This window comes from Ovis aries, chromosome X, assembly GCF_016772045.2.
Source record: "Ovis aries strain OAR_USU_Benz2616 breed Rambouillet chromosome X, ARS-UI_Ramb_v3.0, whole genome shotgun sequence".
In the NCBI taxonomy this organism is placed as follows: domain Eukaryota; kingdom Metazoa; phylum Chordata; class Mammalia; order Artiodactyla; family Bovidae; genus Ovis; species Ovis aries.
In genome coordinates, this window is record NC_056080.1 from 132,449,322 (window position 1) to 132,463,986 (window position 14,665).

Genomic DNA, 14,665 nt, shown 5'->3' on the forward strand with positions numbered 1-14,665 from the left:
CTAAGATCACACCACTCACATATGGAAGCACAGAGAACTTAGGTAACTGGCCTAAGATGGGTACAATCTCAAAATGACAGAATGAACTCTGTTCATTTCCAAGGCAAACCATTCAGTATCACAGTAATCTAAGTCTATACCCCAACCACTAATACTGAAGAAGCTGGAGTGAATGGTTCTATGATGCCTATAAGACCTTCTAGAACTAACACCAAAACAAAAAAGATGTCATTTCCATCTAAGATGATTGAAATGCAAAAGGACGAAGTCAAGAGATATCTGGAGTAACAGGCAAGTTTGGCCTTGGAGTACAAAATGAAGCACAGCAAAGACTAACTGTTTTGCCAAGAGAACACACCTGTCATCACAAACACCCTCTTCCAACACACAAGGAAAGACTACACATGGACATCACCAGGTGGTCAACACTTATATCAGATCGATTATATTCTTTGCAGTCAAAGATGGAGAAGCACTATACAGTCAGCAAAAACAAGACCGGGAGCTGACTGTGGCTCGGATCATGAACTCCGTCTTGCCAAATTCAGATTTAAATCGAAGAAAGTAGGGGAAAACACTAGACCATTCAGGTATGACCTAAATCAAATCCCTTATGATTATACAGTGGAAGTGACAAATAGATTCAAGGGATTAGATCTGATAGACAGAGTGCCTGAAGAACAAAGGACAAAGGTTTGTGACATTGTACAGGAGGTGGTGATGAAAACCATCCTCAAGAAAAAGAAATCCAAAAGGCAAAATGGTCATCTTAGGAGGTCTTACAAATAGCTGAGAAAAGAAGTGAAAGGCAAAGGAGAAAAGGAAAGATATACCCAATTGAATGCAGAGTTCCAAAGAACAGCAAGGAGAGATAAGAAAGCCTTCCTCAGCGATCAATGCAAAGAAATAGAGAAAGACAATAGAATGGGAATGAGTAGAGATTTCTTCAAGAAAATTAGAGATACCAAGGGAACTTTTCATGCAAAGATGGGCACAATAAAGGACAGACATAACAGAAGCAGAAGATATTAAGAAGAGGAGACAAGAATACAAGAAGAACTACACAAAAAGATCTTAATGACCCAGATAACCACGATGGTGTGATCACTCACCTTGAGCCAGACATCCTTGAATGTGATGTCAAGTGGGCCTTAGGAAGCATCACTATGAACAATGCCAGTGGAGGTGATGGAATTCAAGCTGAGCTACTTCAAATCCTGAAATTGATGCTGTTGAAGTGTTGTACTCAATACGGCAGCAAATTTGGAAAACTCAGCAGTGGCCACAGGACTGGAAAAGGTCGGTTTTCATTCCAATCCCAAAGAAAGGCAATGCCAAAGAATGCTCAAACTACTGCACAATTGCACTCATCTCACACGCTAGCAAAGTAATGCTCAAAATTCTCCAAGCCAGCCTTCAGCAATATGTGAACTGAGAACTTCCAGATGTTCAAGCTGGATTTAGAAAAGGCACAGAAACCAGAGATCAAATTGCCAACATCTGTTGGATCACAGAAAAAGCAAGAGAGTTCCAGAAAAACACCTACTTCTGTGTTAATGACTATACCAAAGACTTTGACTGTGTGGATCACAATAAACTGTGGAACATTCTTAAAGAGATGGGGATACAAGAGCACCTTACCTCCCACCTGAGAAATCTGTATGCAGGTCAAGAAGCAACAGTTAGAACCAGACATGGAACAACAGACTGAAACGAAATTGGGAGAGGAGTACGATAAGGCTGTATATTGTCACCCTGCTTATTTAACATCTATGCAGAGTACATCATGTGAAATGCAAGGCTGGATGAAGCACAAGCTGGAATCAGAATTACTGGGAGAAATATCAATAACCTCAGATATGCAGATGACACCACCCTTATGGCAGAAAGTGAAGAAGAACTAAAGAGCCTCTTAATGAAAGTGAAAGAGGAGAATAAAAAAGCTGTCTTAAAACTCAACATTCAGAAAACGAAGATCATGGCATCCGGTCCCATCACTTCATGGCAAATAGATGGGGAAACAATGGAAACCATGACAGACTTTATTTTCTTGGGCTCCAAAATCAGCAGATGGTGCATGCATCCATGAAATTAAAACACACTTGCTCTTTTTTTTTTTTCCTCTGATATCTGTATTTTTTAAATTTAAATTTATTTATTTTAATTGGAGGCTAATTACTTTACAATATTGTATTGGTTTTGCCATACATCAACATGAATCCACCCCGGGTGTACATGTGTTCCCCATCCTGAACCCCCCTCACTCCTCCCTCCAGGTACCATCCCTCTGGGTCATCCCAGTGCACCAGCCCCAAGCATCCTGTATCCTGCATCGAACCTAGACTGGCGATTCGTTTCTTATATGATATTATGCACGTTTCAATGCCATTCTCCCAAATCATCCCACCCTCTCCCTCTCCCAGAGTCCAAAAGACTGTTCTATACATCTGTGTCTCTTTTGCTGTCTCACATACAGGGTTATCATTACCATCTTTCTAAATTCCATATATATGCGTTAGTATACTGTATTGGTGTTTTTCTTTCTGGCTTACTTCACTTTGTATAATAGGCTCCAGTTTCATCCACCTCATTAGAACTGACTCAAATGTATTCTTTTTAATGGCTGAGTAATACTCCATTGTATATATGTTCTTTGGAGGAAAAACTATGACAAAGCTAAACAGCTTTTTAAAAAGGAGAGACATTACTTTGCTGACAAAGTTCCATCTAGTCAAAGCTATGGTTTTTCCAGTAGTCACGTTTGGATGTGAGAGTTGGATCATGAGCACTGAAGAATTGATGCTTTTGAACTGTGGTGTTGGAGAATACTCTTGAGACTCCCTTGGACTGCAAGGAGATCCAACCAGTCCATCCTAAAGGAAATCAGTTCTGAATATGCATTGGAAGAACTGATGTTGAAGCTGAAGGTCCAATACTTAGGCCACCTGATGCGAAGAACTGATTCATTGGAAAAGACCCTAATGCTGGGAAAGTTTGAAGGCAGGAGGAGAAAGGGATGACAGAGGATGAGATGACTGGATGGCATCACTGACTCGATGGACATGAGTTTGAGCAAACTCCAGGAGTTGATGATGGATAGGGAAGCCTGGCATGCTGCAGCCCACGGGGGTCTCAAAGGGTGGAACAGGACTGAGCGACTGAACTGAACTGAACACAGCTCAGATATGGAGTGCAAGAGGTCCCTCAACTTGCCTAATATTACACAGCTTACAAGTGGCAGCACAGAGAGGTCAGGCAACTTGCCTTGGAACACACAGCTCAGAAGTGGCAGCACAGAGAGGTCAGGCAACTCGCCTAAGTACAGAGCTTTGAAGTGGAAGCACAGAGAAGTTAGGCAACTTGCCTAACATCACCCAGCTCATAAGTGGAAGCACAGACAAGTCAGGCAACTTGCCTAAGATTACACAGCTCAGAAGTGCAAGCACAGAGATGTCAGGCTACTTGCTAAGACCAAACAGCTCAAAAGTGGAAGCACAGAGAGGTCAGGCAACTTACCTAAGATCACAAGTGGAAGAACAGAGAGTTCAGGCAACTTGCCTAAGGTCACACAGCTCACCTATGGCATCACAGAGAGGTTACACAACTTACCTAAGATCATATTGCTGAGATATGGAAGCACAGAGTGGTCAAGCAACTTGTCTAAGATAACACAGCTCAGAAGTGGAAGCACAAAGAGGTTAAGCAATTCCCCTAAAATCACACAGCTCAGAATTTAAGCACAGGGAAGTCAGGGAAATTGCCTAAGATGACACAGCTCAGATGTAGAAGCCCAGAGAGGTTAGGCAACATGCCTAAAATCACACAGCTCTTAAGTGGAAACACAGATGGGTTAAGCAGCTTGCATAAAACAACACAGCTGAGATATGGAAGGAGAGATTTAGGCAACTTGGCTAAGGTCACACAGCTTAGATATGGAAGCACAAAGAGGTTAGGCAATTTGCCTAAGATCACACAGCTTTTAAGTGGAAGCCCAGGTAGGTTATGCAACTTGCCACAGATCACATAGCTCAGATGTGGAAGCACAGAGAGGTTAGGCAACTTGCCTAAGATCACACAGCTCATATTTGGAACACAGAGATGTCTGACAACTTGCCTACGATCATAAGGCTCACATATGGAAGCACAGAGAGGTAAAGCAAGATGCCTAAGATCACACAGCTCACATATGGAAGCACAGGGAGGTTAGGTAACCTGCCTAAGATTGCACAGCTGAGTTGTGGAAGCACAGATAGGTGAGGCAACTTAATTTAAATCACACATCTCAGAAGTTAAGCACAGAGTGGTCAGAAAACTTGCCTATCATCACACAATGCAAAAGTGGAAGCACAGAGAAGTCAGGCAACTTGCCTAAGATCATACAGCTCAGATGTGGAAGAACACAGTGGCCAGGCAACTTGTCTAAGATCACACAGCTCAGACGTGGAAGCACAGAGATGTTAGGCAACTTGCATCAGATCACACAGCTCAGAAGGAGACACACAGAGAGGTCAGGCAACTTGTCTATGATCACGCAACTCGTAAATGAAAGCACAGAGAGGTCAGGCAACTTGCCTAAGATCACACAGCTCAGATGTGGAAGCATAGAGAGGTCAGACAACATGCCTAAGATAACACAGTTCAAAAATGGAAGCACAGAGGGGATGAGCAGCTTGCCTAAAATCATACAGCTCAGAAGTGGAAGCACAGAGATGTTAGGCAACTTGCCTAAGGTCATGCAGCTGAGATGTGGAATCACAGAGAGGTTAGGCAACTTGCCTAAGATCACACAGCTCAGATGTGGAAGCACAGAGAGGTCAGGAAACTTGCCAAACATCACTGAGCTCACAAGTGGCAGTCAGGATTTAAACCAAAATGGCCTAGCTCCAGAGCCATTGTTCCTAAACAGGATGTTATACTGTTTCTGCTTCTCTTTCTACTTTTCATTTAAAGACAGCTGAAAACTCTAAGCAAGGAGTTTTCATCTTTTGTAATTCCACTCAGATGGAAAACTCAAGAGTTTGCCAAGGAGGAAAGAGGGAAAAGAAAAGCTCCCGACCCAAGAAAACTCAGTCTGAAGCAGAATGATGGAATGGAAATCGAATGTCCAGGACCTATGGGTGCAGTGGTGAGTCATAGAGAATCTTTTCTACTGGGCTGATTAGTGAAAACTATTTTGAATACAGTATTGTAAAGTAAAATAAAGCAAAAATAAAAATTAAAAAAAAAGAAAAATTAAAAGGCAGTTTCTGGGTAGAATTGGACAAATAACAAATGATCAAATTTGGAGCACAAAGGTCCCTTTTCCCTCCCAGGAAATACAGGAGCTCTGAAAGGCAGGAAGCAAGTTATGGGCAGAAGGCAAAATATAGTGAGTCAATGTGGGAAATCTCTGGTCAGACAGGGTCTGTGGCTCCAAAGGCAAAGATCGCACATCGGGTAAAATGAATGCCTTCCTTGTCTTTCTCACTCATGCTCCAGAGGGTCAAAGGCCTGAGTGAAAACCCAAGGAGGCCTATGGCCTCTCAATCAGAGTTCCCACCTGGGCCTGACTCTCTATATAAATGCTCCTCTAGCTTAAAAAAATTCAGGAGCTTTTGTTTTGTTTCACTTTATTGTGTAGTCAAGACAAATTAATCGTGCTTTCTTTCAGTCAGATTTTACTGTTACTTCCTTTGGAATAATAGTCAGGAAATTCTAACTCCTTAAAACAGGAGGAGACACAGTGGAGTCAGATTGACAGCCAGACCCAAAGGGCTTACTAGACCCAACCCTCTAGGGCCTACACACACAGACACACACACACAGACACACACACACACAAGCTATTCCGTCAGTCTGCTGACTAGGTAACATCAAAGCATTCTGATTGTTCTGTCTTGTGAGCAAAACTCCTCTCTTTGTGATATTTCAGAAGAGCCATCCCTCCCTTCCTTCAAATCTTGGCCTGATACGCATATCATCTTCACAGGAGGCAGCATGTTCCAGCAGACTCCGACCTTGATTCACATCCCCACTCTACTGCCTGAGAGTGGGCTGATTTTCCTCATCTGTGCAAAGGAAAGTTTTCCTAGTTCATAATGAGTCTTAACAGCCTCAGTAGTGAGGCCAGAGGTCCCCAAGTGCCAGGAGGAAATAAAACTAGAAGTGGCAGAGCTTTTTTTCTTTTAAAATTTATTTATTAATCTGTTGTCATGGTGACAACACATTAAGTTCCGCTTGAACTTAAACTTTATCTCAAACCTTGAGCTAGCCAATGCATTTTCTCATGGAAATGTCTCCCTTAAGCTATGTTAATGAACTATGTATTTGCTTGGAAATCTAGTCAAGCTATGGTTTTTCTAGTAATCATGTATGGATGTGAGAGTTGAACCATAAAGAAGGCTGAGCATCAGTGAATTGATGCTTTTGAACTGTGGTGTTGGGAAGACTCTTGAGAGTCCCTTGGACTGCAAGGAGATCCAACCAGTCCATTCTGAAGGAGATCAGCCCTGGGATTTCTTTGGAAGGACTGATGCTGAAGCTCCAATACTTTGGCCACCTGACGTGAAGAACAGACTCATTGGAAAAGACCCTGATGCCGGGAAAGTTTGAAGGCAGGAGAAGGGAACAACAGAGGATGAGATGGCTGGATGGCATCACTGACTCGACAGGAGTTTGAGCAAGCTCTGGGAGTTGGTGATGGACAGGGAAGCCTGGTGTGCTGTAATCCATGGGGTTGCAAAGAGTCAGACACTACTGAGTGACTGAACTGCCTTTCTTCAAGATTCCTGTCAACTGTTTTATGGTCTTGGATGACTCACCTTGTGTCAATGCTATCTCAAAATGCACGTGTGGGTGAGGGGCCTAGTGTAACTCTCTCAGTTTTGCAGCTTGCTAATAGGCATATAGCAATGGCACCCCACTCCAGTGCTCTTGCCTGGAAAATCCCATGGATGGAGGAGCCTGGTAGGCTGCAGTCCATGGGGTCGCTAAGAGTCAGACACAACTGAGCGACTTCACTTTCACTTTAATAAGTATATAACTCCTTGTTAAAAAACTAGCAAGGGGACACTCTTTCTGTCCCCTTCTGATATCTATCTCAGAAGCTTTCTCTATCTCTTTTATACTTTAATAAAACTTTTATTACACAAAAATCTCTGAGCAATCAAACCTCATCACTGGCCCCGGATCGAATTCCTCTCCTCCAGAGGCCAAAAATTGTAGCTTGGTTCACAGCTCATAGCAGCAACCTTTCAATAAGGACTTGGAGAAATCAGGGAAATAACATATGCCTAGCAGAAAGCTTTGTATCCAAGAGGCATTCAGTATATTTTCATGCCCTTTTGTACAAGAGATCAAGAATCACTTGGGCTTTACCCAGAAACCCAGAGCTTTATTTTTGACATGGGTCACTAGGCATCTGGGTTCTTTATCTCTCAAAACTAAATAGTGGAAACAGGAGTGATAGAAAAGGCCCTCCCTCCTAGAGAAAGTAAAAGATCCAGAAACAGCAGAGGATGTCTTTCCTCCCCTGTGTACTTTTCTCTCCTTCCTGAAGCTGCAGAGATGGGGTGGGGGTGGCTGCAAGACTAAAGGAGGAGTTCCTTTGATACTTTAGAGAAAGGCAAGCATTGGCACTTCTCAGGTGGCTTCTCATTCTCTCCCTGTCTACCAAACATACAGACCAATGCATCAGACCTCAGGGGAGGCATCAGGCAGTAATGTGAGGAGAGGGAACTTTTCTTTGAGTCGGCAAATGATGCTTAGGGAAGGGCATTTGTCACTTTGGTTCTTATCCTTCAAACCATGTGAAAATCAACAACACAGTCAGGACATCAGAGACAAAAGTGTCTAGAGAACTAGGGAATGCAAATACTTCACAAGAAAGAAAGTTTTATTGAAGCACACGGACATTTCAGGGGGGATGGAGAACAAAGGAGCAAGTGACAGTCCAGGATCCCATTATGCTTTCCAGTGCAATATTAATCCACACCAAATACTATTTTGTTCACTTCACACATACAACAGAAGCCACAGTGTCCACCCGTGACCCCGCAGCCTCACAGGACAGGCAGCTGGCAGCCGACTCTACTGAAAGGAACTTCTTCTCCAGTATAGACTCCCTTTACAGATGACTTTGGGAAGGGAAAATGGTGAGAATTAAAAGGTCAGTTTGGGACAGTGGGTTTCAGAAAATGAACCTTAGGTCAACAGACCCTTCTCAGGAAGGTTTCAACCCACCACACCCAGGTTACATCTAGGTCAACTCTGGGAAACAAGAGGAAAAAAATAGGAACTGAAACCACTTCAAGAAAGAGGTCAGAAAAGCTGTGTTCTCTGAACCCACTCTCTTGGACACTAACAGCGCCCAGCCCAGAGAAAACACTGGACTGGTTTAGACCATAGCTGGCTATTCAGGCTGATATAACAGTTCAGTTCAGTTGCTCAGTCGTGTCCGACTCTTTGCAACCATGGACTGCAGCATGCCAGGCTTCCCTGTCCATCACTAACTCCTGGAGCTTGTGCAACCTCATGGTCATTGAGTCAGTGATGCCATCCAGCCATCTTATCCTCTGTCATCCTCTTCTCCTCCTGCCTTCAATCTTTCCCAGCATCAGGGTCTTTTCCAATGACTCTGTTCTTCACAACAGGTGGCCAAAGTATTGTAGCATCAGTCCTCCCAATGAATATTCAGGACTAATTTCCTTTAGGATGGATTGGTTGATGTCCTTGCAGTCCTAGGGAGTCTCAAGAGTCTCCTCCAACACCACAGTTCAAAAGCATCAATTCTTCAGCGCTCCGCTTTCTTCACAGTCCAACTCTCACATCCATACATGACTACTGGTAAAGCCATAGCTTTGACTATATAGACCTTTGTCAGCAAAGTAATGTCTCTGCTTCTTAATATGCTATCTAGGTTGGTCATAACTTTTCTTCCAAAGAGCAAGCATCTTTTAATTTCATGGCTGTAGCCACCATCTGCAGTGATTTTGGAGCCCCAAAATATAAAGTTTGTCACTGTTTCCATTGTTTCACCATCTATTTGTCATGAAGTGATGGGACCAGATTCCATGAGCTTAGTTATCTGAATGTTGAGTTTTAAGCCAACTTTTTCACTCTCCTCTTTCACTTTCATCCAGAGGCTTTTTAGTTCTTTGCTTTCTGCCATAAGGGTAGTGTCATCTGCATACCTGAGGTTATTGATATTTCTGTTGGTAATCTTGATTCCAGTTTGTGCTTCTTCCAGCCCAGCATTTCTCATGATGTACTCTGCATAAATGTTAAATAAGCAGGGTGACAATATACAGCTTTGACGTACTCCTTTTCCTATTTGGAACCAGTCTGTTGTTGCATGTCCAGTTCTAACTGTTGCTTTCTCAAGAGGCAGGTCAGGTGGTCTGGTATTCCCATTTCTTTCAGAATTTTCCAGTTTGCTGTGATCCACACAGTCAAAGTGTGTAGACTGTAACACATGGCGGACACAAACAATACAAAAGATGTGGTATGTGAGAGCGAAAATGCCTTTTATTCCATTAGGAGCTTTCTAACAACTGCTATATCAGTTTAAAATGCAAAGAATCAGCACGGGCTGAGAGATCCTCCATTGCTGGTCCTCTGGAACCACTGAAAAGCCTGTACTGGGCATGCCTGTGACCTAGTCCAAAGGCCATTATCTAACTAAAGTGCTCTTCTAAAGCAACTCTATCATAAGGGTCCTGCAGAGGTCTAGGGAAGGTGTTCAGAACTGGAAGCAACTTAGACTTCTTAGCATTTCCAGGAAAACTGTTAGACTCAAGCAAGGCGGAAACTGCTCCAAACAAGAGTTAAAAACTAAGTTTCAGAAATGTGTCAAGGTGGAAATGGAGTGAAAAGCATAAAATGGAGGAGAGAGAAGGGACCCAGTCACCTCTCTCCAATCTTCTTCTGTCTTTAGTAAACCACCCCTGCTTCCCAGAGCCCTGGCGTCAGACCAGGCATACCCTGAAACACAGACCAGTACAAGTGCCAAAGGCAGCCAGGGCTTCCTATGGAAGGAGGAACCAGGATAACAAGACAGGTGATTAACAAGTTATTTTAAAAGATAAATGAAATCTCATAAAGATATAAGAATCCAGGATTCTGAAAATATATAGTAGTTAATGCACAAATAAAAATATTTTGAAGAGACCCTTATTCTTGAGCCTGCTTTAAAAAGGGGAAGTCTACATCACTCTAGCATAATGAGGGCTGTAGAAATACACATTTACATACACACACATACATCACACACACACACACAAATTATAAATCTTCACCCTTGGTTTCTTCACTTCCTCTGACTTGCCCTGGACAGGGATGGACCTGCAGAGCAGGACAGGGCTCACAAGCCCAGCTTCTGCTTGGCCATTGAGGAACGGAGTTGCAGAGTCCCTTCGGCCCAAGACCCTGGGTACTGTCGCATCTTCTGCCACAGGCTCACTTCTTCCCCAGTTGAGTCCATCCAGTCCACCACTTCCCCGTTACTGATCCCTGAGGAAAAACACCAGAGGAGGCTGAACAGAGATCCTACTCCTCAGCCTGCCGAGGAAGATGCGCTATGCATTAAGGGCAGCATCCCATAAAAGACAGTGCGCTATGAAGATGGGCTAATGGGGACAGTGTTCTGGGAACAGCTCCCTGTTGACTCTGCACTGCCATATTTCTCTGCTCCTGAGATTCCATCAAGAGACTTAAAGTTGATAAAATAGGGCTCCAAATGGCACACGGTAGCTCGAGACCTCTTATTCTAAGGCTATTACAGCTAGGGCCATTCTGTTACTGCCAAGTTGACTTATGATGGAAAGGGAGAGGAGGGGAATGTAGGGAAGGGAGGAAGAAAGGAAGAAAGAGGGAGAGAGGAAGAAAGCAGGGAGGAAAGGAGACACAGAGGGTAAGAGGGACGAAGGAAGAAAGAGAGCTGAACACTTTTATTTTCTAGCTGCAGACTCCAGGCTTGAAGTTTCGATCATGCAGGGCCTCATTTCTATTCTCTTGTACATTCATTCATTCAGGAACATTTATCAAGTGGCTGCTGTGTACTAAGTACTCTTCCAGGCTCTGGAGGTACAGTGTGAACAACACAGAAAAAGTTCTGCCTGCAGGCAGCTTATGTTTGAATAGAGAAGATAGAAAATACAGAAGTAAACCAACAAGAGTGAGATAATCAACATAAAGTAAATAAACAGAGTGATTTGTAGTGCCTAGGTCAGCATCTCCCTTAGATGAAGTGGTCTTTGGGCCCCTCTGAGGAGATATTTGAGTCAGGAGCTGAAGGATAGAAAGGAAGCAGCCCTTCCAGACAGAGAGAACACTAATAGCAGAGGTTATAAAGTGGGGAGAAACTTGGTATATTTGGAGGACACAAAGCTAGTCAGCATGTTTAGAGCACAGTGAGCAAGCAGTATTACAGGACAGATAAGAAATGAACAGAGGGTCCAGATCACAGAGGGGCCTCTTGGCATGGTGAGAACTTTGGGTTGTTTCCTAAGTACAGTAGGAGCTCCTGAAGGGTTTTAAGCATGGGACTGACATGAACTGGCTTACATTTGTAAGAACATCACTCTAGATGCTTTGTGTTAAATACTTTGTATGAATTAACAATATACAAGTAATATTCAGTCACAGGAATGCAGACTGTAGCGACAGAAAAGAGTATTCAAGACTAAGCCTTGAGAACCACCAATATTGAAAGTTTGGCTAGAGGATGAGGATGCCCCACAGAAAAGTGTGGTGTCAACAGAAGCTAAGTTATTTCAAGAAAAAGGGAGTGATCAGCTATGTTAAATAGCGTGAAAATTCTAAAATGATGAAAACAAAATTTTGACACAAGCAGTTGCTCAGTGGAGTGGTGGGACAGAGGTGGGATCACAGTGGACTGAAGACTAAAGGAGACATGAGGACATGGGGACGACTCTTTTTCAGAGATTAGAGGGGGGACGTGGGCTCAGGAGAAGGTTTGTTTCTGTTTATTAAGACTAGAAGTACCAGAGCATATCGACTTTCACCTCCAATAGGGAGGTAGAATAAAACTGATTAGACAGGAGACACAGGAGATTCCAGAAGAAAGGTCATTGAGAAGGTGAGGGTGTTGTGATCTAGAACACTTGGACAGAGCTTGGCCTTTGCTAGGAAGGGCCCCTTCTTTTATATAACAGGATGGAAGGTGGAAATCAGAGGTACAGATATAGGGACATTTGGGGATGTTTTTGGTGGGAAGCTGATGGCATCCCTGGGCATTCAGGGTACTGTTTATCTGTACACCTGACAGCGCATGAGCTTGGCCTCCCTCCAGCCCTGCACATATTAGGCGCTCAGTAAATCCGTCTGAATGTTCACTGAAAGGAAAGAAGACAACTCTTGACATAGAGGAGCTATGCAGGGAGGAGCTATGCAGCGAAAGTGGCTCAGTCATGTCCGACTCTTTGTGACCCCATGGACTGTAGCCTGCCAGGCTCCTCTGTCCGTGGGGATTCTCCAGGCAAGAATACTGGAGTGGGTTGCCATGCCCTCCTCCAGGGGATCTTCCCAACCCAGGAACTGAACTTGTGTCTCCTGCCTTATGGGCAGATTCTTTACTATCTGAGCCACCAGGGAAGCCCAGGCAGGGAGAGCGATGGGTCTGTTCAGAGTGAAATATCTAAGAGGCCCTGAAGACAGTGAGGGTGAGGGGAGAAGCTCTCACCTGTGCCGACACTCAGCCTGACCCCACCCAGGAAGTCATTGCTGGCCAGGGGCTCCCGGTCCCACACAGTCAGTTCCAGGCACATGTGTTGGAGATCTTCCAGCCTCACACCATTGTAGACAAATGTATGGTTATAGTGGGGATTCAGGGTCTTCTTCACCACAGGAGTTTTACGCTTACTGGCCTTGTTCCTCATGGGAAGGAGGTATCTGGCAGACAGTGTGGAGGAGTCAACAACCTACTCAAAGCTGGCAACATCTCTCTAAATTCCCCTTTCCTCTCCCACAGGCCTAGCTCAGGAAGGTGAGTCAAAACTGGGATCCAAGAACACATACTCCCTCCTTTGAATATGCGGAAGCACAGTTCCTACCACCTCCACTAGATCCTTCACCTGATTCAATGCCTTTATCCTGGAGAGAAAATTAACACAATGTTATTAGGGAGCTGTTGTCTATACTCCAGCAAAAATGGGTTTTGAATATCTGGTTCCACCTCTATTGGGCAAAGTCCTCTTTGGTAAAAAAAAAAAAAAAAAAACAACAGTAATAAGCAATTCTTGTTGTTCAGTTGCCAAGTCATGTCTGACTCTGCGACCCCGTGGACCGCAGCATGCCAGGCTTCCCTGTCCTTCACTATCTCCTGGAGTTTGCTCAAATTCATCTGCATTGAATTGGTGATGCTATCTAACCATCTCACCCTCTCTCGCCCTCTTCTTCTCCTGCCTTCAATCTTTCCCAGCATCAAGGTCTTTTCCAATGAGCTGGCTGTTCACATCAGGTGGCCAAAGTATTGGCACTGTAATAAGCATACGCATTGCCAAACATGATTTCATATTTGCTAGAGAACTGAAATCAGTGGGGGTGAACTGTAACTTGGGGAAAGCTGGCATTGCTTAAATACTGTGGGGAACAAAGTCCTGAGTCCCCATCTTGACAGTCAAGGAATGCAGATTTTTATTCAGGATTAAGAGCACAAATCTATAACAAAGGAAAAGTTGGATCTAACTGTCCACCACTCTCCCTTTTGGAAATCAGCACTGCAGCTCAATCCAAAATGAGCCCCAACCAGTGCCAACACAGTAGTGGAGGTTGGGCCATTACCTAATTTCAAGAGCAAAGTTGGCTGCTGGAAGGGGCAGGACACACAGGGATAATATCCACAGAGAAAGGTTTAGCTAGATTCCTCTCTGAGTGCTCATGTCCTGAAACTGGTTAATTTGAGCTGGTCCATGGACTCACCCTTTTACAAAGCTGTCTGAAGTCCCTCCTAATTTGGCAGCTGTGAGGTTCTTGGCTTCTTTGATCCACACCTGGAGCTCTCCCCCTTCCCCACCTTTACCTGGAAGGGATATCAGCCAAAGCAAATGAGTTCTGACACCTTCATATTTCTCTCGAGCTTTATCTACATAGCACTTTCTTTCCTGGTTCCTGAAGACAGCCAGCTCCACGATAAGCGGACCACACCTGCCTTGTATTCACAGTACCCAGCACAGTGCCTGACAGTGACCAACAGGCACTCAAGTCATAACAAAAATAGCAATAAAGGCTTACTGAAAACTGGCTATGTGCCATATTCTACATTAAGCATTTATTCCTCAAAACAATTATATGAGATATAGACTATCATTGTCCTCATTTTACACGTGAGAAGATTGAGGCATAGAGAAATAAAGTTGCCTGAAATTTGTTGAATGATTGAAAAAAGGGAACTCCTCCACTTCTGTTCTGGATGCCATCCCCATGGCAACAAGACTCATCAGGCATCATCAATTTCAACCCCCCAGTGCACATTTTAATATCTCATTCTCTACTGGTTCCATTCCTTTCAGTCTAAACAGAAGCTAATCTCACTTCTGCTTTTAAAAAATTCTTTTGAAAGAATATTTCCCTTCACCCTATCTCCTTCTCAAGCTTTCCTCCATTGTTCTCTTTTCTTTCACCATCAATTTTCCTAGAAAATAGAGTCCACATGCATCACTTCTACTTT

At 43.8% G+C, this 14,665-nt stretch overlaps 1 protein-coding gene across 34 annotated transcripts in view; it reads right to left on the minus strand.

Moving 5' to 3' along the window:
* Positions 1 to 14,665, minus strand: part of SYTL4 (synaptotagmin like 4) — a 160,140-nt gene that overhangs the window by 61,358 nt on the left and 84,117 nt on the right. For 20 of the 34 annotated variants that reach the window (XM_060407945.1, XM_060407940.1, XM_042242207.2 and 17 more), the window contains 3 exons: positions 13,918 to 14,017; positions 12,680 to 12,888; positions 7,859 to 10,488 (listed from right to left, as the gene is read on the minus strand). In XM_060407945.1, the coding sequence (XP_060263928.1) occupies positions 10,340 to 10,488; positions 12,680 to 12,888; positions 13,918 to 14,017 (458 nt within the window). In that variant the 3' untranslated portion in view covers positions 7,859 to 10,339. Of the gene's footprint in view, positions 1 to 7,858; positions 10,489 to 12,679; positions 13,090 to 13,917; positions 14,018 to 14,665 lie in introns of those variants that run through there. The other 14 variants (XR_009598856.1, XR_009598861.1, XR_009598854.1 and 11 more) reach the window with 3 other exon arrangements.